The 23,435-nt window shown below is 33.8% G+C and overlaps 2 protein-coding genes across 2 annotated transcripts; both read right to left on the bottom strand.

The window, feature by feature from the left end:
• Nucleotides 1-6,908: 6,908 nt before the first annotated feature.
• LOC110706647 (RING-H2 finger protein ATL34-like) lies at nt 6,909-8,410 on the bottom strand. Its single transcript, XM_021884598.1, has one exon. It carries the CDS (start codon nt 8,240-8,242, stop codon nt 7,040-7,042), a length of 1,203 nt encoding a protein of 400 aa, XP_021740290.1. The 5' UTR covers nt 8,243-8,410; the 3' UTR covers nt 6,909-7,039.
• A 12,591-nt stretch (nt 8,411-21,001) lies between these two features.
• LOC110706646 (E3 ubiquitin-protein ligase ATL6-like) lies at nt 21,002-23,174 on the bottom strand. Its single transcript, XM_021884597.1, has one exon. The coding sequence runs from the start codon at nt 23,039-23,041 to the stop codon at nt 21,611-21,613; it is 1,431 nt and encodes a 476-aa protein (XP_021740289.1). The 5' UTR covers nt 23,042-23,174; the 3' UTR covers nt 21,002-21,610.
• Between the last annotated feature and the right edge of the window lie 261 nt (nt 23,175-23,435).

The raw sequence follows: 23,435 nt of genomic DNA, 5'->3' as shown, positions 1-23,435 counted from the left end.
AATGGTCATTCGATACAATAGTATGCTCTTTACAAGATTCGAACATGCAACCTCAAACTCTTATATTAAATGTTTCACCAATAAGCTATGACGTATTTTATATATTCTTTGTCAAATAATATTTATATATCTAGTCTTGAAAAGACTTTTCGTATCGATTTTTAGGATTTAGTGGCGATTGTAAATGATACGATTTCTCAAAATTATGTAAATGTGTAAAAATAGTGTGGATATGTATTATTATGTTTTCCGTATCAATTTTATATAGAAAAATCATGGCGATTGTAAAAATGATACGACATCCTTAATTATTTCACAAACATACTTGCATATTGTAGCGAAAGTATAATCGCTACGAAAAGAGATTTATCTTGTAGTGATACTCTTTTTAAACAACCAAAGTCTTAAGATGAGGTTATCATTTACGTAAGCCTCACTATCTTACTTTCTCAACTCACCACAGATTTTCATTCTCCATTCTTGGCCCAATTTTCCTTGCTTCATGTTCGAGCTCATTAGGATCTATACTCACTACTACGTCTTTTACTCTTTTTTTTTATTAATTATTTTACGTTGACTTTTGTATTGTTTTTGATTTCTACGTACATACGTTGATTTGTATATGTTTCACTAAACTATTACTATAGTATGTACGAAAAAGGGCCTATTTTGATTTACTGAATTTGAGCTAAACTGAAATGAATTGTTTATAAGAGAAGAAAATTAGGAATTGAACTGAAGTGAACTAAACTGAAATTAAGGCTAAAGAGAACACGCTCTAACTTTTTTTTTTTTTTTATTATGATTTTTACTTATTAATTAATGGTTATAAATCTTATAATTGTATAAGTGAAAGTTAATTTAGAGAAATTTAAAAAGCTAGAGTGGATTGCCTAAGCTGTTATTTACTGTTTTTGTCATTTAGTTAAGTATATTTCCTTGAAGTAATGAATGCTAAATCAGCAGTAGTGGACAGTAGTGATTGTACTGGGAGTTGTAGAGAGTAGTGGCCATATGCAAGCGTGTGTGAAGGTGTGTAATCCATGTTTGAATTAATGTGACTGAACTTTAAAGATTTATGGTTTGTGGGCTACACTCCTAAGCCCACGATAGGAGGAGAGCTCACTAATTACACACACAAAGTAAGTGAGGTCCATCTTTATCATATTTCCTCTGTTTCATAGTATTAGATAATATGTTTTGCCTTTTCTCCCTATTCACATAAATTACTTTAATTTCATTTTTTGATTTATCTTTAAGAAACAATGTTGTTGAATAGGGTGTTATTAAATTTGTCTCGAATTCTATTTTTCAAATATGACGTTCTTATTTGTTTTATATAATAATTGAAGATATTAATATTTGAAATTATATATTGACAAACACGTCTAAATAAAATGTATCAAGTAATATAAAATGAGGAAAATATGATAAATTGATGAAAAGAGAAGTGTAGCTTACAAACCTTATACTGATTTATAAATACTACATAGTTCTTGTTTAAAAAAAAAATTATGTACTCCCTCTTTTCCTTAATTTTTGCTCCACTTTTCTATTTCAGTTATCCCTTTTATTTTGCTCCATTTGATTTATAGCTATAGAGACCACTATTTTGAATTTTCCTCTCACAAACAATGTTTTGGATCCACGTACTATTATATTCTCTCTCATCAACTTTACACAACCAAAAATTAATAAAGTGAATATACAATATGGGGCAATAATATGAGGAAGTACATTTGAAGGGTTGTGAGTGTCTCACAACGTAAAATAATATAGCAAATGTACTAGGAAGAGGGAGAGAGGAAAAGAGAGAGTGAAAAAGGGTGAGGTAGGGCCCACCTTTGGAGTCTGAAATAGTTTCACGTACATAAACGACAAAAAAAAAAATTGGGATCACAACTACTGAGAGTATATTTTGTACCTCTGAGGATTTTTATAAGTACCACTAAAACCGCATTGAGTGCCACTGTGAGTGTATTTTGTACCACTGAGATGAAATGTTATTATTTGACAGCCTAATTAGACATTTGAACCTTTTTTTTAAATAGCACTAAAATATATTTTGTACCACTGAGATTGTATTTTGTACCACTAAATCTAAAATGACAAAATTTAAATCCCGCATGAAATGACCAACTCTTGCGAGACAGTTCTAAATCTCTCTCAACCCTCCATAGAGACGAAGGGAGTAGTTAACTAGTTATTGTCGTAACATGAGTACCATCCATGCACATGCCCAAACAAAAAAGCACCAAGATTTATATCCGCTCGAATATTTACGTATTTACTAGTAATATTTTCTTCCTATTTGGATATATGTGTTTTGTAAAATAAAGCATAGATAATAGACACACAATATTTTTTTTTAAAGATAAATATATTTTTACTTAATTACTTTGCTAAATTACCAAAAAAAAAATGAAAAAAAAAAAAGAAAAATCGAACCTGCAAACGGGGCACGTGATATGAGAAGCAAGCCAAGGCGCAATACAATGAGGATGAAAGACGTGAAGGCAATCAGGCAAAATACGCAACACCTCTTCATCCTTAAACTCGCTAAGACACACAACGCACTCTAGCTCTTGCTGCTCTCCTTTTTCATTTCTATACATTTTTATCTGTGCGAATCTAAGCGACGGAAGTGAATCAATCTCCTCCACGTCCAACCCTGGCGCCCGCTCAACGTTATCGTTGTTGAGTTGGTCACGACGCTCACGGTAACGCCTTATAAAAATCGCCAACCCCGCGGCGAATACGATGAACCCGATGTATATTGTTGAGATGAGAAAGGTTGACCACCATCCGGATTTACCCTTCTCAGCTGATACTAAAACAGGTGAGATTACTAATAGAAGCAAATACAATGAATTCTTTCTTCCCATTTAATTAGTTTAGGAATTTATGAACAATATTATTAGTACATGTATTATAAGGTAGTATTTGTATTTTGATTATTATTGTGCGTGGTTACTGGTTAGCATGTAGTGTTACTTGCATAGAAGTATGATTAATTATATTCCTAATATATGAATGTATATTCTCTAACCTACAATATAATTATATGCACCAACAAACATGCCGATTCGGGTAGTTTGATGATAATTAAGTAGTAAGATTTTCATCTAATGCCTCAGGCGTGGTACTCATTTAGTCATTGACCTATTACGTTGCTATTATAGAAATGGAACGTGTTAATTGGAATTTGCAAGTACATATGGTCAAGAAAGCATATTGAGATATTATCGTATATTAGAAAGATTTGATAAAATATTTCCATATAATTTCTAAGATCCTACGATATCTTTTGATACGAGGACTAGGTCTTTGTAACTCTATACATTCCGAATTAGTTAATGATGTCAAGTATATTATTAGTTAATGTTCTTTAAAAAAAATATATTAGTTAATGTTAACGGGACAAAGCACATTGAGATTCATTGTCACTTTGTTCGTGATACTATTACTGAGGGATGGTTATCTACATCTCATGTTTCGACATCTTCGCAGCTTGCTGATATTTTTACAAAGGCTCTTGGGAAAGCACAGTTTGATTATCTTCTTTTCAAGTTGGGCATTTTTTATCCGCATGCTCCAACTTGAGGGGGGTATTGAGATATTATCGTATATTAGGAAGATTTGATAAAATATTTCCATATAATTCCTAAGATCCTACTATATCTTTTGATACGAGGAGTAGGTCTTTGTAACTCTATATATTCCGAATTATAATCAATGAGAAAGTAAGCTATTCTACTCTAATCTTCTATATATTATACTAAAAGACAAGCGCCTCAATGTGAAGATGACAAATGTCACTCTCTCATTGGCTTATCTTATATATAAAATATATCTATATAATTACTGTTTACATATTTAAGCATAGTTATTTTTGTTAAACTTCAAACAATAAAAGCAAGTTTTTATACATGCATAAGATTTTCATGATTTCCTAACATAAATATTGATTTAATTTTTTATAATAAATATAAACTTTCCAATACTACAAATAATCCATAAAATCTTTCCAATCTTTATTTATAGTTAAGTTAAAGAATAATAACTAATTTGAAGCAATATGATTAAAGTGGCATAATTAAGGAAACAAATATTTCGTATTTTGAAAGGCTAATATTGTTTTTTTTTTATGAAAATTAAATAAAATCGATAATATTTAGTTTGACGTCAATTATGAAATCAATACAAACATTTTAAAAAAAATCAGATGTACAATAAAATATTGTGCACCTATTATAAAAGCTACTCTGTAATGAATGAAAGTTACTTATGCTTTATTGATAAAAGTTACCCAAAATAGTCTACAAGTTATCCTAAATTCAATTCAAGTAATCGGATGAATACAAAAGTTTTTTATAAAGATACAAAATAGTGTAAAAATTACTTTTATTGTTTGTTGTACTCCTTGACAAATACTGAATGCTGAGCCGAAATGTTGTCTTGGAAAAAAATACATAATGTTGAACATAAATTTAATTTTAATCGTTATTTCATTTTCTATACAATGTCTTTTACAATGACCTTTTGTTTTTCTTGCATTTAAAAAAAAAAAACTGAACCAATAACCAATCTAAACAAGAGGAATAAAAGTTAAATTGAATTAGACATTTGACGGAAAAGGGATAGATTTAAAATGTATTATAACTATTACTCATGTTTTAAATTGTAATAATATTCGTATTAACAATGCTATTACTTATGATTTTTTTTAAAAAAAACTAACATTTTGATTTAAAAATCGTGCATTGCTCATGTACTATACTAGATATACAACAATCATGTGCAATAATTTATGTTGTTTTATACATAATAATATTTTTAACTATAATAGTATGTGTATATAATATAATATTTTTTATAATATAAAAAAGTATACGTATATAATATAATATTTTATAACACGTGTCCTCCATACCAAGTGTAGTCCTAATCACCACTACACCAATTGGTTGTTGGTGTAGTGGTGATTGAGACTACACTTGGTAGGGAGGACCTGTGTGCTCCCCTGCAACAACAATCGGAAGGGGAAGGGTGAACCGGATAGAAGTATAGAACACTTAAAATTCAATGCATATATGACGGGAATTAATTTATCCTTTATCTATCTTATACAAAACTCCAAAGTCTATTTTTTTTTTTCAAAATATGATAATAACATTTGTAAATTTTTGTTAATATGAAAGATATACACCTATCAAAATGTATATATAGTTAATTAAATTGTTTAATAACTTATATCGAATCCGTAGTTTTATTAAAATTATTTGCATGTAATCATTAAATGTGTTGGATGTTGTGTAGCTATGCAATGTCCAAAACTTTAGTTGAGCGACTTTGATTTAGTGATTGTACGGTAAAGAGATATTGACTTCGATCTTGAAACCTAATAGTCTAATAAATTCTAAATAGAAAAATTAAAACAAAAGGAAATGAAAATAGTAAATGACTTTAAATATTGAAATAAACATAACCTTTTAAATCAATTTAGCGAATTCAAGAGACAATTTTAAGGCATTTAAAATTAAATGGGGGAAAATATATGTAAAAAGAACATTTTTAAATATATAAATGTCCATGCACTATTATAAGAGTTTTGTTAACCTTTTTATAATTAATGTAGGGATAAATCTTAGTAATATATACTCCGTATATTTTATTTATATAAAATTATCAGTATCCATACCTATATACGAAGTATTTGTGTCGTATACTATATTTAATCAGCTGTTGGTTATATATATGACTATTATATAATATATAATTTTTGGCACAATGCTTAACTTCGAAAAATATATGGTCTGGTAGGTCAAATATAATGTTATTATTGTGTCTATAGATTTAATGAGTGCAACGGGTAAATAAAAACATGTATATATTAGACTGATTGTAGCTACTGATGCGGATGGTATGATAAGAAAATTTTAGTTTTTTCTCAACGGGAGATATAAATAAATTAGTCCACTTCTTATATAGCTATGTATTATTCAATTATTTTTTAATTAATAAAATAACATTATAAAAAATTAACAGAAATTCAAATAATATAAAATACTATTCAAATAACGTTCCTTTTTTTTTATTGATCATTAGTACAAGTCCTTTAATAGTAAATGAATTACCTTATTTTTTTATTTTTTTTATTTTTCCTACGGGTTTAATAATTTGATTTATAATCCGTGCATCGCACGGGCACTATGCCAGTTATTTTCTATTTCTCTTCAATTTATCAAAGCAACACAAAAACAAAACAAGAAGCCACACACACAAAGAGCCACACACACAAATTAAATATACATATACCCTTATTGTAAATCTCCGCCAAATTTACAATGCTACCAAATCCACTATAGTCTAATTGTAATACTCCTTTGTGAGTAAATATAGAGAGAATTATATTGTAATAATACAAATCCAAAAGGGAAAATTTGTACATGACTAACAATAGTATTTATATTATGCTAAATAGCCTACAACGGTGTACCTTCATTTTTTAAGTAATAACATCATTTGAATTTTTGCAGCATATATGTATGTACTTTTTCTACAATAAAAGTGCAGCAGATCAATTGCATGATGTTAAGTAATTGAATGAAGTTAACATTAAGCATTCTAAAATATTATTTTTCTTTGAGATTACATGATGTTAAGTAATTGAATGAAGTTAACATTAAGTAATTTTTTTTTAAAATTTTTTTTTTTGAAAGAACATTAAGTAAAATTAAAAGTGTTTTCATATACTTGACATCATAATTTGAATTAGTATGTAATTTGACAATTAATTTATGAATCTTATAAATAAATAAAGAAATAAATAATGGGTTAGACCTTGTTGTTGTACTTGTTTTTTTACCAAGTAAATTAATATCCCTTCACATATTCACCAATCATCATTACAAAACAATTAAACAACTAATATACATTAAAAAAAAAAAGGGTCATAAACAAAACTTCAACCGCCCAACCAGTCACAATCCAAAAATTACAATAATAATACTCAAATTTCATTGACCAAATTAAACCACTAATGATGCTCTAATTCTACTTCTTGAGACGTAGGATTACACCATAATCTATCCGATGACCGTTCACCTATGTCATCACATCGAACATTACGGTTCAATGGTGATTTCTTTGGCGATTTCATTGACTTAAAAAAACTCCGTGGACTTTTCATAATCGCCCCTAAATTATTATTATTATTATTATAATTGTTATTGCTACTGCCTTCTGCCAATCCGGTAGATCCTGACCGGGAAATAAAAGGCGGACTCATAGTAAACCGCCACTGGTCCGGTTTATTACCCGCTATTATGGTAGCACAACTATTACTCCTCCTAGACCGGTATCCGGTCCGTGGACTAACCATTGCAGGGGGTAGACTACTTAAATTATTTAAATTCCTTAACTTGTTGCGTACCTCGTCAGGTAACCTTAACGTGTACTTCTCACGATCTTCAACCAATGAACGACCCGTCGAATGTGACCTAGGAAAAAAACCCCTACGTTCACCCACTCCATTATTTGTGTTTATCGTAGGACTTTTTATTATAACTTCCGGAGATGATCCTATATGAACGATCACGTCGTCCCCTTGATCGTCACCACGAGGCAGTTGCGAAACTCGATCCGATGACGTGTCCAATTCATCCTCGTACGGTTGTAGGAGTACTTGCGCTAACGACGTAGGAGAATTCGGACGGTCAACTTGAATTTCCAAATTTGCCCTACAAACAGGACACGTAACGTTGGATGCAAGCCAAGGAGAAATGCAATGAGGATGAAACACGTGGCTACATCTAGGTAACAACCTCAAATGTTCATTGTCAACAAACTCGTTTAAACATATTGCGCACTCTAACGGCGTCGTTTTACTAATCAAGTGGACTTTGACATCGGAAAATAAAAAAGTAGGAAAAGCGGCGGTTATAGAAGGGTCAAGTCCACGTGGATTTTCCCTCTGTCGTACTCCACCATCGTCGCCTTCGCCGCCTTCTTGGGTGCTACCACCGTAGATGTAGGCGCTGAAGCAAGAGATGAATGGGCGGGCGCAGCAAGTGAGGACACCGAAGGAGACGACGACGATGATGATGATGATGATGGCGTTGGTGGGTAAAGGAGAGTCGTAGTTGTCGGAAGTTGGTGATGGTTGGGCTGTTGTTGTGTATGAAAGGGTGATGAGTAATAATAGAAAGAGGGTGCGATGAAAGTGGTTAAGGTAAGGCATATCATGCCACTCCCTTTGTGAGTTGAGATTGATTATAAGAGTTATTAATCAAGGATTTGGCGTGGTGTGGGTTGAGATGTTAAGATAATGAAGGATATTAGGAGTAGTTGTCAATAACTAGTCATCATTATTTTTTTATTACATGGTTAAAGATTCACAATATAATAGAGAAGATGATCTTAACAATATAATTATTATTATTATTTGTTGAAATATGTAATATTGATTTATATACGAGTATAATTTAAAATAATATAAGTGACTATGCAATAAAATTATAAATGAGATCAAAAGTGAAGTTAAAAAATAGGTAAAGAAAAAATGTGGTCACATAACAAAAGTACATACACCATTTCACATTTTTGGTCAATCAACCAACCCGTTGTAATGTTGTATTCCCTCATGGGCGGGAGTTTTTTATGTATGTACACCTATGTGCACGGTACACCTAAAGGTCTTATTTGCTCATTTTAATGATTATTGCTCATTTAATCAGCAAATTAACAAAAAAATACTTTTGAGTATATACCATCCACTTAGGTGTATATAATTATTTCACTCATGAACCTCCTCCCTTTTTCTTCTTCTGTCTCTTTTATGTTTTAATTTTATCCTTGGAGTTGTTGAGGAGTTATATGATCCTATCACAAAATTATTTTTCATATAAAATTAATTGAATTACATGTAGACCAACCATAAATTATTTCCTATATTGATTGATGGGCCCTTAGCATGTACAATGTTGCGTAATACAGTGATTCAATGATCTGAAAGATCAGATGATTTTTAGATATGACAGGTCTCATGCTCATCATTTATTGTTGAAGCATAAAGGTTTTGATGATGAGGAACTTAAACTAAAAGCAAACTCATCTAATAAAGATTCTCTAGTGTGTGATTAGTCAAGGTGCAGAATAATCTTGGTGATTGAAGAACCATCTGAATCTAAGAAGACATGAAGAAGATCTTTATTGAAGAAGTTAAAACAAATCAGAGGAAGAGTTCTCTAACAAGAACTAAGTTCCCTAATAGGAACTTGAAGACTGGCAGTTAAGTTCTTTGGTGGAACTTGATATGCTTGGAGCCCGAGTAATTCATCTGATCAGAGTGCAGTGCAGCAATAATTGTTAAAGTTTTATTCTTAGAAATTATTGTTAATATGGTAAGTAGGTTAGTGCGCGGAATTTATTAGAAACGTGATAAGTTTGCTTGGTAATTAAAATAAATATGAAAAATAATAAAAGATAGATTTTAGGAAAAAGATTTTCTAAAAAGATTATTTTTCTCTAAATTCGGTTTATTAAGAAAGATAAGTCTTCTTAATAAATATCTTTTATACTTATTTTCGGAAAAGATTTTATTCCACTTGATTTGTAAAACCGTGTTTAAAAAGATAAGTCAAGTTAACATATTTATCTTTTTAGAAAACCTACCTTCTATACAAGTGTTACTTGTATAAATAGTAAAGAGAAAAATATTTTAGGTTTTTGTGAGTTTATGCGTGGAGAAATCACAGTGCTTTAACTGAGTAAGTTTACCAAGCTTTTAACTTATCATATTAGTTTCAGATTTCGTGCATTGCTTACCTATCATAATAGGCGTCTTATATTTGTATTGGTTGGGTTATTTGGGGTGATATTTATAATTTGTGTTACATACAGATTTGTGTAAGCTTCTTGGTGAGGCTGTGAGTTTTGTACTGGGGTGGTACGAGTGTTGTGTACTTTGGTAGTACGTGTAGTACTTTGGTGGTACGAGTGAATCTAAGTGGGGTGCTTAGATTGGGTAGGATAGGGTCCTATCAAGTAGCAAGTCCAGTGAGGAACTTGTGAAATAAAGGTTTGTGTCTAATAGGTTGTAACTTGGTGTTTGCCTTATTATAGTGAAGTGTTTTGTGTTTGAAATCCCTAAGGTAGGGTCGAGGTTTTACTTCCAGTTGGGCCCTGGAAGGTTTCCTCGTAAAATCTGTGTGTTGGCTTAAGTTCCTTTACGCATTGTTTATTTATCCGCAAAAAGTAGTCATTAGGAACTCTATACAATTCACCCCCCCTCTTGTATTGATCGTCTCAACTAAAAATTGGTATCAGAGCAAGGTACTCTCGTATAAGCGAATAACTTTGCTGAGTAAGTTCCTGGAGAGATGAATTACAAAGAGAAACTTAAAGAAGGGTATTCTACCCAACGTCCACCCATGTTCAATGGTAAGTTCTACACCTACTGGAAGAACAGGATGGAGATATTTATTAAGGCAGAAAATTACCAGGTTTGGCGCGTTATTGAAGCTGGTGATTTTGAAATAACCATAACCAATGAAAAGAAAGAGGTAGTTCCTAAACCTATTTTTGATTATGACAAAGAAGATTATCAAAAACTTGAATTGAATGCTTTAGCCATAAAGTATTTGCATTGTGGACTTGGACCTCATGAACATAATCGTATCATGGCATGCAAGTCTGCTAAACAGATTTGGGATCTACTAGAAGTAACTCATGAAGGTACAAATGAGGTAAAACGTTCTAAAATTGATTTGTTGATGTCTAGATATGAAAGGTTTGAAATGCAATCAAAGGAAACTATAGAGGAAATGTTTACTAGGTTCAATGATATTATTAATGAACTGAATTCCCTTGGCAGACACATTCCAATTGATGAACAGGCTAGGAAGATCTTGAGGAGTCTACCACAAGATGAACGATGGAGGTCAAAGGTTACTGCTATGCAGGAAGCTAAGGACTTCACAAAGTTCAACATGGAACAACTAGCTGGATCATTGATGACTCATGAACTACATCTGAGTTCCATCTGAAAGTTCCAAAAACAAGAGTCTGGCTCTTAAGGCTCAAGACTCAGAGGAATCAGAAGCTGATGAGGAAGAAATGGCAATGCTAGTAAGAAAGTTCAAAAGGATGATGAACTACAAGAAGTTCAATAGGAACAAGAAATATGCAAGTTCCAGAAACACAACATGTTTCAAGTACGGCTCAAAATATCACTTCATTAAAGATTGTCCATTACCAGACGGTGAGAAAGGAAAGACTAAGGGCAAGGAGCAATCCAAAGAGTCAAGAGTCTACAAACCTTACTTCACCAAGGACAACGTGAAAAAAGCCATGTTAGCTGCTTGGGGAGATTCAGATTTTGAGGAAGAGGAAGAACAATCAGCAGAGGAAACTGCCCATCTATGTTTGATGGCCAAAATTGATGAAAAGGCAAAGCTGAAGGAACTAGAGTCTGAGGTATGGTTTTCTCAAAAAGAACTTAGACATTTCTCTAAAGAAAACTTAATTTTAGCTGTTTTGGAAATTCAAGAAGAACTTAAGGATTTGTATAAAGCTAAACATAAAAGTGATTAAGCTTTGGTTACTTTTAAAGAAAACAGTCACTGAGTTGATAATTTGAAATTTGATATTCAATATAGATTCTTTAGTCTGTTCGATGATAATAATCATTTAAAAGAAACTATAGACAGGTTGAAACATGATAACATAATGTTGAATGTGGAACTATCCTTGATGAAACTCTGTCTTAATGCCCTGATTCTGAAGTTCCTCCACTTGCTCAATATCCGAATTTTGAAAAACTGAAATCTGATTTAGAAAATATAAAAGCGGATAAAGCAAGACTTGAGGGGGAACTTGAGAAAGCTAGGAAAGGCAAACAACCTGTAGATTACAGAGTTCCTGATTGGATCACCAAAGCTCAAACAAAAAGAACAGAAGGTTTGGGTTTCAAAAAGAAGTTCCAAAAAGAAAAGAAATATGTGGACCTTCCTAGTAGTATAGTTTGTTATTTCTGTGGAAATACTAGACACAAACAAGTTAAGTGTCCTAAGAAAGAAAATAGTACTCAGAAAAACAAAAAGCATGTAGAACAAATTTGGATCGAAAAGAATAAACCTACTGTTGTTACACAGGAACCCAAGGAAACCTGGGTTCCTGAACCTAATGTTTGATTTCTCATGCAGGTTCCAGTGAGGGGGAACAACACTTGGTACCTCGACAGTGGTTGTTCTAAGCACATGACTGGAGATAAATCTAGATTTCTCTCACTGGATGCCTACTATGGGGGAACTGTGACCTTTGGTGATAACATGACTGGAGATATAGTTGCTATTGGCAAAGTAGGAAGGTCAAGTTCCCATGCAATTGATAATGTATTTTTGGTCGAGGGCCTCAAACATAACTTGTTGAGTATTTCACAGTTTTGTGACAAAGGTAACTCTGTAAGCTTTACTTCTAATAAGTGCATAATCATTCATAATGACACTGGGAACATCATCTTAGAAGGAACTCGTAAAGGAAACACGTATGTTGTTGATCTTAACGAAGTTCCTAATAGTAGTTTAACATGTCTTAGTGTCATTGAGACTGATCCTTTATTATGGCACAAAAGATTTGGACATGCAAGCTTCACTCTACTTGATAAATTGAGATCTAAGGAATTAGTGGAAGGACTTCCACGTATTAAGTTCCTATATGACAAAGTGTGTGATGCTTGTGTTAGAGGAAAACAGACTCGAGTTTCTTTTAAGTCCAAGAAAATGGTAAGTACCAAAAGACCTTTGGAACTTGTTCATATGGATCTATGTGGTCCAATGAGAATCCAAAGTAGAAGTGGTAAGAGATATGTTATGGTTATTGTTGATGACTTTTCAAGGTTTACTTGGGTTTTCTTTCTTGTGAGTAAAGATGACACGTTTGATGAATTTATAGCTTTTGTAAAGAAAGAACAGAGAAGAACAGGTAATCCATTGATACACCTCAGATCAGATCATGGCACAGAATTCGAAAATTCAAAATTTGATGAATTATGCACTGAACATGGAATGGATCACAACTTCTCTGCCCCCAGGACTCCTCAACAAAATGGAGTAGCAGAACGCAAGAACAGAAACCTTGAAGACATGGCTAGAACAATGCTGATCTCAAGTGGTTTGCCTAGGAACTTCTGGGCAGATGCAGTGAATACAGCATGTTATATTCTTAACAGAGTATCAGTTAGAGCCATTACCAACAAAACTCCCTATGAGCTGATAAAAGGGAGAAAACCTAATATTTCTTATTTTAGATCTTTTGGTTGTAAATGTTTTGTTCATAACAATGGTAAAAGGAACTTGGGAAAGTTTGATGAACGTAGTGATGAGGCTGTATTCCTAGGATATGCCTCTAATATTAAAGCATATAGAGTCTATAATAAAAGGACAATGTGCGTTGAGGAATCTGTACATATTATTTTTGATGAAACTGAACAGTCGTTAAATGATGTACAGGAGTGTGATGATGACTTTGAAATTGGACTTGTCCGCAAGACAGATCCAGATGAAAAATCATTATCATTGCAGAAGAAGCAAGTGGAAATTGGAGAGCAAACGAATCTGGAAGCAAATGAAGAACCAGAAACGGAGAATGCCCCAGGATCTCCTACTCAAGAATAAGATCAAAATCAGAATGAGAAGAATCCTGTTGAAGTTCCAACTGAGACTCAAGAACAAGTTCCTACAGAAGAACCAGTCAACAATGATCAGGAAAGATTGTATCCAGTGAAGGACTTTACACCTAAACGATGAAAACATCATAAATCACATCCTGTTGATGCAATCATGAGTGATATTACAAAAGGAACTCAGACTAGATCTCAGCTTAGGAACTTCTGTGCATTCTATGCATTTATTTCTTCTATGGAACCTAAGAATTATGTCAAAGCATTAACTGACCTAGACTGGATTAATTCTATGCAAGCTGAACTAAATGAGTTTGAAAGAAACAAAGTATGGCATCTGGAACCTAGACCCAAAGATAAGAAGACAATAGGTTTAAAGTGGGTATTTAGGAACAAGCTAGATGAGCATGGCATTATTGTCAGAAATAAAGCAAGACTGGTTGTACAAGGTTTCAATCAACAAGAAGGAATAGACTATGAAGAAACATTTGCTCCAGTAGCCAGGTTAGAGGCTATTCGTTTACTAATTGCTTTTGCTACTTATATGGGATTCACGTTGTTCCAGATGGATGTAAAATGTGCTTTTCTAAATGGATTTCTAAATGAAGAAGTCTATGTGGAACAACCTCCTGAATTCGAAAATCCAGAGCTCCCAAACCATGTCTACAAGCTGGACAAAGCACTTTATGGGCTGAAGCAAGCTCCTAGAGCATAGTATGAAAGATTGTCAAAGTTTCTATTACAAAATGATTTTAAACGTGGAAAAATAGATAAAACTTTGTTTTTAAAATCAAATGGAACTGACATATTAGTTGTACAAATTTATGTTGATGATATTTTGTTTGGTGCAACTAATGAATCTTTGTGCAAGTATTTTGCTGACTTGATGAGTGGAGAATTGAAAATGAGCATGATGGGAGAATTAAATTTCTTTCTCGGACTGCAAATAAAGCAATCTGAGAAAGGAATCATGTCCATCAACAAAAGTATATCAAGGAACTGATCAAGAAATACAAGCTTGAAAATGCTAAGACAAATGATACTCCAATGGGTATTGCAACCATATTGGACGATGATCCATCTGGAACTTGTGTTGATCAACCTATGTACAGAGGTATGATAGGTTCTTTACTTTACTTAACAGCTAGTAGACCTGACATATCTTTCAGTGTAGGTTTGTGTGCCGGGTTCCAAGCAAACTCAAAGGAGTCACACCTGAAAGCAGTAAAGAGAATCCTTAGATATTTGAAAGGAACTGATGACTTGTCTCTCTTCTATCCTAGAAGTGACTCATATGATTTACATGGCTTTACTGATGCTGACTATGCAGGTGATTTGGTGAATAGAAAAAGCACTTCAGGTATGGTATAGTTCTTAGGACCTTGTTTAGTTTCTTGGGGTTCCAAGAAGCAAAACACAGTTGCTCTATCTACAACTGAAGCTAAATATGTGGCAGCAACAGCATGTTGTTCACAAGTACTTTGGATAAAACAACAGGTTAGAGATTTTGGTCTTATTTTTGAATGTGTACCTATCTACTGTGACAACACAAGTGCTATATGTATTTCTAAAGATCCAGTTCAGCACTCTAAGGTTAAACACATCCACATTAGGCATCACTTTCTAAAAGATAATGTGGAACAAGGGAACATTAAATTGGAATTTTGTAGTACGGAATATCAACTTGCAGATATTTTGACCAAACCCTTGAATAGAGAAAGATTTGAGAAATTGAGACTGGAACTTGGAATGATCAAGCTGAATTGACTACTTCTGAAGTTCCTAGATATGGCAAAGTTAAAAATAATGGAAATAGAGCGAAAAGAGCATCTAACACAATTTTGGTGTGATAAGCATAGCTGAAGTGTCACCGTTGTTAACTACCAAAGGTAAGTTCATTAAATTTCTTAACTGTATAAGTTATTAAATATGTACATTGCACATATGTACAAAGCGTGTTCCAATTGTGTTTTTATAGAAATTTCTTTTAAATTAATTGAATTTGAAAAAAAAAGTTTTTGAAGATTCATCTAGTGATTTCAAAATTGAAAAAAAAAATTAATTGAATTTGTTCAATTGATGACTGAACAGTGAAACCTCTTAAATTCCTTCACATCGTTTCATTAATTATAAAAGCTGATTTCACCCATTTCTTTCACCCCACTGTCAAATCAATTAAACCCTACTCAGTAAAAACTCTTTCAAACTTTATAAACCCTCCCTAAAACAACAATGGTGATCATTGCTGAAATCGTCTCCTCAGAAAACTCTCAATACTCCGAAAATACAATTCAAGAAGAAACATCTCCCTTAGCCATGGTAAACTACAAATCATCCTCTACTTCAAACAAAACTCCCGAAAACCCTAGAAAATCACCTCCGAAACCAAAAGAAGTCGAAAGTAAGAGTGATCAAGGGGAATCCTCTGTCTCAAGTATTCTTCAACGATTAAAAGAGTGGAAAGACAAGAAACAAAGTGGGAAGTCTCTTGAAAAGCAAATCGAGGAAGTTGACGAGTTTGCTCAAAGTAAAAATTCAGAAGAGACAAAAGAGGAGAACGAAGAGGAAGAAGAGATGAGTGAGGGAGAAGAAGAAAAAGAAGAGGAGAATAATTCAGAAAAAGAAGAATCTGAAAAGGAAGATGAAGAAGAGGAGGTGACTGATTAAGCGGAACTTGAGTCACATGCAGGAAGGTATGTAGTAGGACATCGCATTGATATAGTTTGGTGTAGGAAACAAAGATTTTTAGAATTTATTGACTTAATTAAGTTTCAAGGTTGGAAATTTCTGTTGTCGAGAGTTTCAGCAAACTATCTGTACCCTGTTGCTATGACTGAATTTTGTCAAAATTTTCAAGCAAAATTAGGGGTAATTTCGAGTGTTGTTAATGGGGTAAAAATTGAATTGAACATTGAAACCCTAGGTAAAATTCTGAAGACACCTACTGAGGAATATGAGTCTTATATTAAAGGAAAGGGAAGTGTCAATGTAGGTAACTATCTGACTGGTGACATTGTTGAGGCCTTAGGTGGTCAAAGGGGGAAGAAGGTCATGAGTCACAATGATCTAAGTCCCTTAAACAAATTGTTGTTTAATCTTGTGAAGAAGACTATTTTGCCTAGAACTGCTAAGAAAGGGGAACATGTTTGATGGATATGGCAGTAATCTTCTGTATTTCTAAGAACATTAAGGTTAACTTTCCTTCCTTAATGTACCAGCATTTAGCACACTGTGTTCCTAGTAGGACAAAAGTGGGTTATGGAGCCATTTTGTCTATTGTGTTTGAGAATGCTGGAGTAGTTCTGAAGGGTAAATATGGGGCCTTGGATGAAAGGCCTGAAAATGTGATCAGTGAGGAAGCTCTAGCTGGGTTAAGTTTGGAGGTTGTGCAAGGAAAAATTCAAAAAATAGAGAAGGGGGAGAAAAAGAAAGAGAAAGTGACAGGGAATAGAAAGGAAAAGGCTGTGTCTGAGCAGCCTGTGAGAAAGAGCAGGAGGATTTCTGCCAGTGTTGTTCCTCAAACCAGTATGGAACAACCACTGGAGTTGGATGTTGAGGAAATTATCCTCAATGGGCAAGTTGCTGAATTGGTGAATAGGATGGAAAGGGTTGAGAATCAAGTGAAGGATTCTGCCGGAAAACTTCAGATGCTGACCCTGGAGAAGTTGGTGCAGGAGCAGGGGAAGGAGTTAAAGGAACTCAAGAAGCTGGTGCTAAAACAGAACAAGGAACTTCAAGAGCAAAAAGAGTTTCAAGAGCAAGAACTGAACAAGGCTCTACAGGAACAAAAGGAGGAGTTCCTGGTGAAAATCAAAGGTCCTGAAGACAATTTGGAAGCCTCTGCACAACAGACAAAGGAGGACCACAAGAAAATTCTGGAGTTTCTTGAAACCTAGCCTACCCTATTCCTTTTCAATCTTTGTTTAGCCTAGCCTATTTTCTCTGTCTCAGTCATGAACAACTTTAATTTCTGCTTTTAGTATTTGAACAATTAATTTTGTTTGTAAATTTTCTAAATTGTTCAATTGGATGATAAATCTTTTGGTTTTTAATGAACAGTTGGAACTTTGCTTATAATTGTGTGTTTATGTGTGTATTGAACACTTATGCAGAAAGGTAGAACTTGCTTCAGGTTGTTTAGCAGCGTTGCCTTCAGTTTCCCACACTCGATGAATTGCTTGTGGGGTTGTGGCTAGATGTTTAATAACTTGAAAAAAAAGACTTTTTGATAATGCCAAAAGGGGGAAAAGAAGAAGCAAACTTGGAGGCTAGTTGTTACGGGTTTTAGTTAATAAAGTATCAGAATTTTTTTCTCTGTTATGATGCTTGAGTAGTTCAGTTAGTTTAGTTAGTTTTTTTTTTTTAGTTTTTGCTTATTTATGTTTTATTGCTTTTGGTTTAATCTTTGTTTTGTGGATGTTTACTTTTTGTCAATAAAAAAAAATAAATAAAAATACGACCTTCAATTTTGTTTAACTTGTTCTAGAGTTTGCTTAAGTTTGTCATCATCAAAAAGGGGAAAATTGTTGAAGCATAAAGGTTTTGATGATGAGGAACTTAAACTAAAAGCAAACTCATCTAATAAAGATTCTCTACTGTGTGATTAGTCAAGGTGCAGAATAATCTTGGTGATTGAAGAACCATCTGAATCTAAGAAGACATGAAGAAGATCTTTATTGAAGAATTTAAAACAAATCAGAGGAAGAGTTCTCTAACAAGAACTAAGTTCCCTAACAGGAACTTGAATACTGTCAGTTAAGTTCTTTGGTGGAACTTGATATGCTTGGAGCCCAAGTAATTCATCTGATCAGAGTGCGGCGCAACAATAATTGTTAAAGTTTTATTCTTAGAAATTATTGTTAATATGATAAGTAGGTTAGTGCCCGGAATTTATTAGAGACGTGATAAGTTTGCTTGGTAATTAAAATAAATATGGAAAATAATAAAAGATAGATTTTAGGAAAAAGATTTTCTAAAAAGATTATTTTTCTCTAAATTCGGTTTATTAAGAAAGATAAGTCTTCTTAATAAATATCTTTTATACTTATTTTCGGAAAAGATTTTATTCCACTTGATTTGCTAAAACCGTGTTTAAAAAGATAAGTCAAGTTAACATATTTATCTTTTTAGAAAACCTACCTTCTATAAAAGTGTTACTTGTATAAATAGTAGAGAGAAAAATATTTTAGGTTTTTGTGAGTTTATGCGTGGAGAAATCACAGTGCTTTAACTGAGTAAGTTTACCAAGCTTTTAACTTATCATATTAGTTTCGGATTTCGTGCATTGCTTACCTATCATAATAGGCGTCTTATATTTGTATTGGTTGGGTTATTTGGGTGATATTTATAATTTGTGTTACATACAGATTTGTGTAAGCTTCTTGGTGAGGCTGTGAGTTTTGTACTGGGGTGGTACGAGTGTTGTGTACTTTGGTAGTACGTGTAGTACTTTGGTGGTACGAGTGAATCTAAGTGTGGTGCTTAGATTGGGTAGGATATGGTCCTATCAAGTAGCAAGTCCAGTGAGGAACTTGTGAAATAAAGGTTTGTGTCTAATAGGTTGTAACTTGGTGTTTGCCCTATTATAGTGAAGTGTTTTGTGTTTGAAATCCCTAAGGTAGGGTCGAGGTTTTACTTCCAGTTGGGCCCTGGAAGGTTTCCTCGTAAAATCTGTGTGTTTGCTTAAGTTCCTTTACGCATTGTTTATTTATCCGCAAAAAGTAGTCATTAGGAACTCTATACAATTCACCCCTCCTCTTGTATTGATCGTCTCAACTAACATTTATATTACAAATTGCATACTTATTGATACGAGTGAATGTTAGTTAAAGTTTTGAGGTGGTACTCAATTTGATCAATTCCTGAGATAAAAAACACTACATCACGATAATAAACATAATCTATCCTTTGTCTTAAAGTTTTGCTTGTTATGTGGTATTCTATTTAATTTATTTTGAAAGGAGAATTGCAAGATATACAAGTAGGGGTGGAAATTCGGGTCAGCAGGTCGGGTTCGGGTCAGATTTTAGGTCAATTTCGGGTTGTGCTTAAAAACTATCAAAAATAGTTTAAAACTTAAAAGTATAACGATATATGACATTTTGGTCAATTCAGGTTGTTCGAGTTCGGGTCGGGTTCGGGTTTCTCTCATTAACATCGGGTCAGGTCAGGGATTGCCAGCCCCATATACAAGGTTTTGAATCAGCTTAGTTAGCCAATTGATAACGTATAAACTTGTACAAACTTGAGGTTGAGTATGATAGTTAGATAAATTATTATATTCAATCTTTCATACAGTATCATCTTATTAGCATATTTAATTTATTTTATTAGTTAATTCAGGCGCAAAACGCCAAATGTAATACTATAAGCGTACTTACGTTATTAACAACCTATTAAACACGGCCTAATCTCTTCTCTAAAAAACAGCCTTAAGTTGTATTGATAAACAATACATATCTTAATCAATTATAAATAAGATATTTTGTACATATAGGTCAATACATTTTAATTCAAACAAGTGTTTAAACAATATATCTTTATGATTTTTGTTTTTTTAAAGGAATTAATCATGTGGCCAACATTAGTACTCTATTTGTTTCTAATTGTTCAACTTGATCACTAGATGTATATTCTTATTTCTAAGAAATTTTGAAGAAATGAATAGGCATAAGAAGAGGGTAAATTATATAATAGAGCCGCAGTGTAAAAAAGAAAGTATTTGTATGAAAAAGGGTGATGAATAGAGTAAGAAAAAGTATACATAAATATTATTGGGGGGGGGGGTGAAGATGGTAGTATACATAAACAAAAAAATGTGGGGACAAACAAGAATTTGACAAATGGCAATAAGAATTTTTTTTTGATATCTCACTTGTATATTCTGACTTTGGACAAACATGATCAGCTTAGCCAACGTGTTTGCCTTTCCCAATCTAAACTATACAAGTAAGAGAATATCAAGCCGGCTAATCTCTTAATTAAGAGATAGTGAGTGTTAGATAATGATATAAAACCATATTATAAGGAAATTATAAAAGATATTCCTGGGCCTTAACCATCAGCTTAAGCTTTTGGTTGAATTGGTCCACTAATATGGTATCGGAGCCAGCGTGATATAAAGGTCACGGGTTCGAATCTCATCCACCCCTCCTTCAAAGTGTAATTAATTCGCGCTAGGTATGGGTGGGCCTGTGTTGCATCTACATTTCAAGCCCAAAGGGCCTTTCATGTGAAGGGGAGTGATAGAGTATAAAACATATTCCTGGGCCTCACATCAACTTAAGCTTTTGGTAATGACTAATTAAATAAACAAGTCCCTAATTCCAAGCTTAGGATCCATTAGCTCTATCATAGATCGTTGACATGTTTTTAAAGACTTCATCCAACTACATGACAATATATTTCATGCGCATGTAATTGAATAAGAAGCCTAAAAAACAAAAAAACAAAATCTTTGCAATAATTGAATTATATACAATGACATCTCAAAAATTAAACCATATATGAAATTACAATTTCCTCCTCTAGACACCCAACTTAAAAAGTCTCCTTTGGTTAAAGTTCCTTCACAAATTCTGTGTATTAAACTCCAATTCAACTGTAAACATAACAAATATATTCCCTATATATCCTTTGTTCCCCACCAACCACAAGATTCGAACCAATAATGAGCAACTCTTCGTTGGCAAAATCAATCGTTGATCAACTTTTACCTCGGCCGGATAAATTATCCGGTCGGGGTTTAAAACAGATTGACCCATATTAAATTTTGAACTTTGTGCTTTTTGTCTTAAGCCCAAAGCCTAATACTGAATTAGAAAGAGATTACCAACTCTCAAATTTTGGTCCAACCCAGCTCAACTCCTTGCTAAGCTAGTAAAAACTAACAAGACTTATTTGGAGGGTTAAATACAACACGATTCATGATCAACTCTTTTGATTATTATCCTCAGATTCGAGGTGTTGAAGCGTTATTGGATTAGCCCATAATCGATCCGATGATCGCTCACCAATGTCATTACATCTACCAACATGGTGTAACGGCGATTTATTCGGCGATCTCATTGACTTCAATAAATTTATTGGACTTCTTAATATTCCCCCTGACACATTGTTATTGCTACTAGTATTATTATTTTTACTAGAAGTCGTGTAGCTGCAATCCATGGCAACTTCCGATTTCGGGGTACCCGGCCGGGAAATAAAAGGCGGGCTCATCGAAAACCGCCACCGGTCGGGTTTCCCTTGCATTGTACCACAACCAACACTACTAACACGGTACCCAATTCTTGGACTAACAATAGCAGCTGGTAGACCACATAATTGATTATTATTACCATCATTTACTAACTTGTTACGTACCTCATCCGGCAACCTTAGCGTAAATCTCTCACTATCTTCGACTAATGAATGACCCGTTGAATGTGACCTAGGTAATCTTATCATACGGCCGCTCTCACTCAATCCCTTCATAATGTCCTGTATCGGACTCTTAGCCGTTATCTCTGGTGTCGGTTCAACTCGTACGATTACATCCCTAGGATGCCTGTCGTTTTGGTTTACACCAAAATTAGACGGCTCTGATTCGTCCCCTGAAGACGATTGATCGAACCGTTGTTGGAAAGTGATGGTTCTTTGATCGTGGACCGGAATCTCTAGGTTCGCCCTACAAACCGGGCACGTGACGTGGGAGGTGAACCATGGACCGACGCAATGAGGATGAAACACATGATTACATTTAGGCAACAATTGTAAAATCTCATTGTCAGTGAATTCTGTTATACAAATTGCGCACTCTAACGATGTCGTTTTGCCTACTCGGTGGACTTTAACGTCGGAGTATAAAAACGTGGGGAAAGCGTTTATTATAGTAGGGTCGAGTCCACGGGGAGGATGTCGTGTTTGGCCTCCTATATGATTACCACCACCACGACGACCACCACCGTAGGCACGAAAGCCGAAGCAAGCAAGGAAATGGCGGAGGTAGACGGATATGAAGCCAACCGAGAAGAAGACGATGATCATGACAATGAGGGCAGTGGCCATAGGGGAGTTGTAGTTTTGGTTGGAGTCAGGCCATGGTGGTGGTTGTTGGGCTTTAATTGGTGAGGTGAAGACGACGACGACGGCGACGAGGATGAAGTAGAGATGATTGACATGAGGATGGGTATGGGAAGTACAAGGCATGCCCACTCCTTGTTCGAGTGGAGGAGAGGGAAAGAAAAATGTTGTTTGAAAGAGATTAAGGGGAGTGGTGAAGGTGGAAGAGTTTTTAAAGATTGTAATAATAATGAAAATGTGGTGGATAACAAGAATGGTAATCAAGGTATTGTGTTGACTTGGAAAAAATGGGCCCATTTTTTGTTTTTTAATTCTTATATTTTGTCCAATGTATTTTTTTTTAGAGTTAGGTATATCCAAAAGCAATAATTAATAAAGTGAGATTACTCTTATAAATAACTCCACTAATCCCACTACTTTTCTCTCTCATCGTTTTTTCTAACCAGAAATTAATAAAGTACGAGTAACATTAATCCCATAAAGCTAAAAAATAATAGAGGACGGAGGGAATATTAATTATGATTACCTATCTGAGTAAACATGCTATAATCTTCATTATGCACTTACATATATATAGTACACTCGATTCATACAAGAATGTCACAAAAGAATGTCGTTTTCGTTGCGGTTTATGTAATGGATGTGGTAATATTTTTGCACGACCACACAAAGTGTGTTCTACTCCGTACCT

Source organism: Chenopodium quinoa, unplaced genomic scaffold, assembly GCF_001683475.1.
Source record: "Chenopodium quinoa cultivar QQ74 unplaced genomic scaffold, ASM168347v1, whole genome shotgun sequence".
Classification (NCBI taxonomy): Eukaryota; Viridiplantae; Streptophyta; class Magnoliopsida; order Caryophyllales; family Amaranthaceae; genus Chenopodium; species Chenopodium quinoa.
The sequence above is the reverse complement of the archived record's forward strand: the minus strand, read 5'-3'. Positions and strand labels throughout refer to the sequence as shown.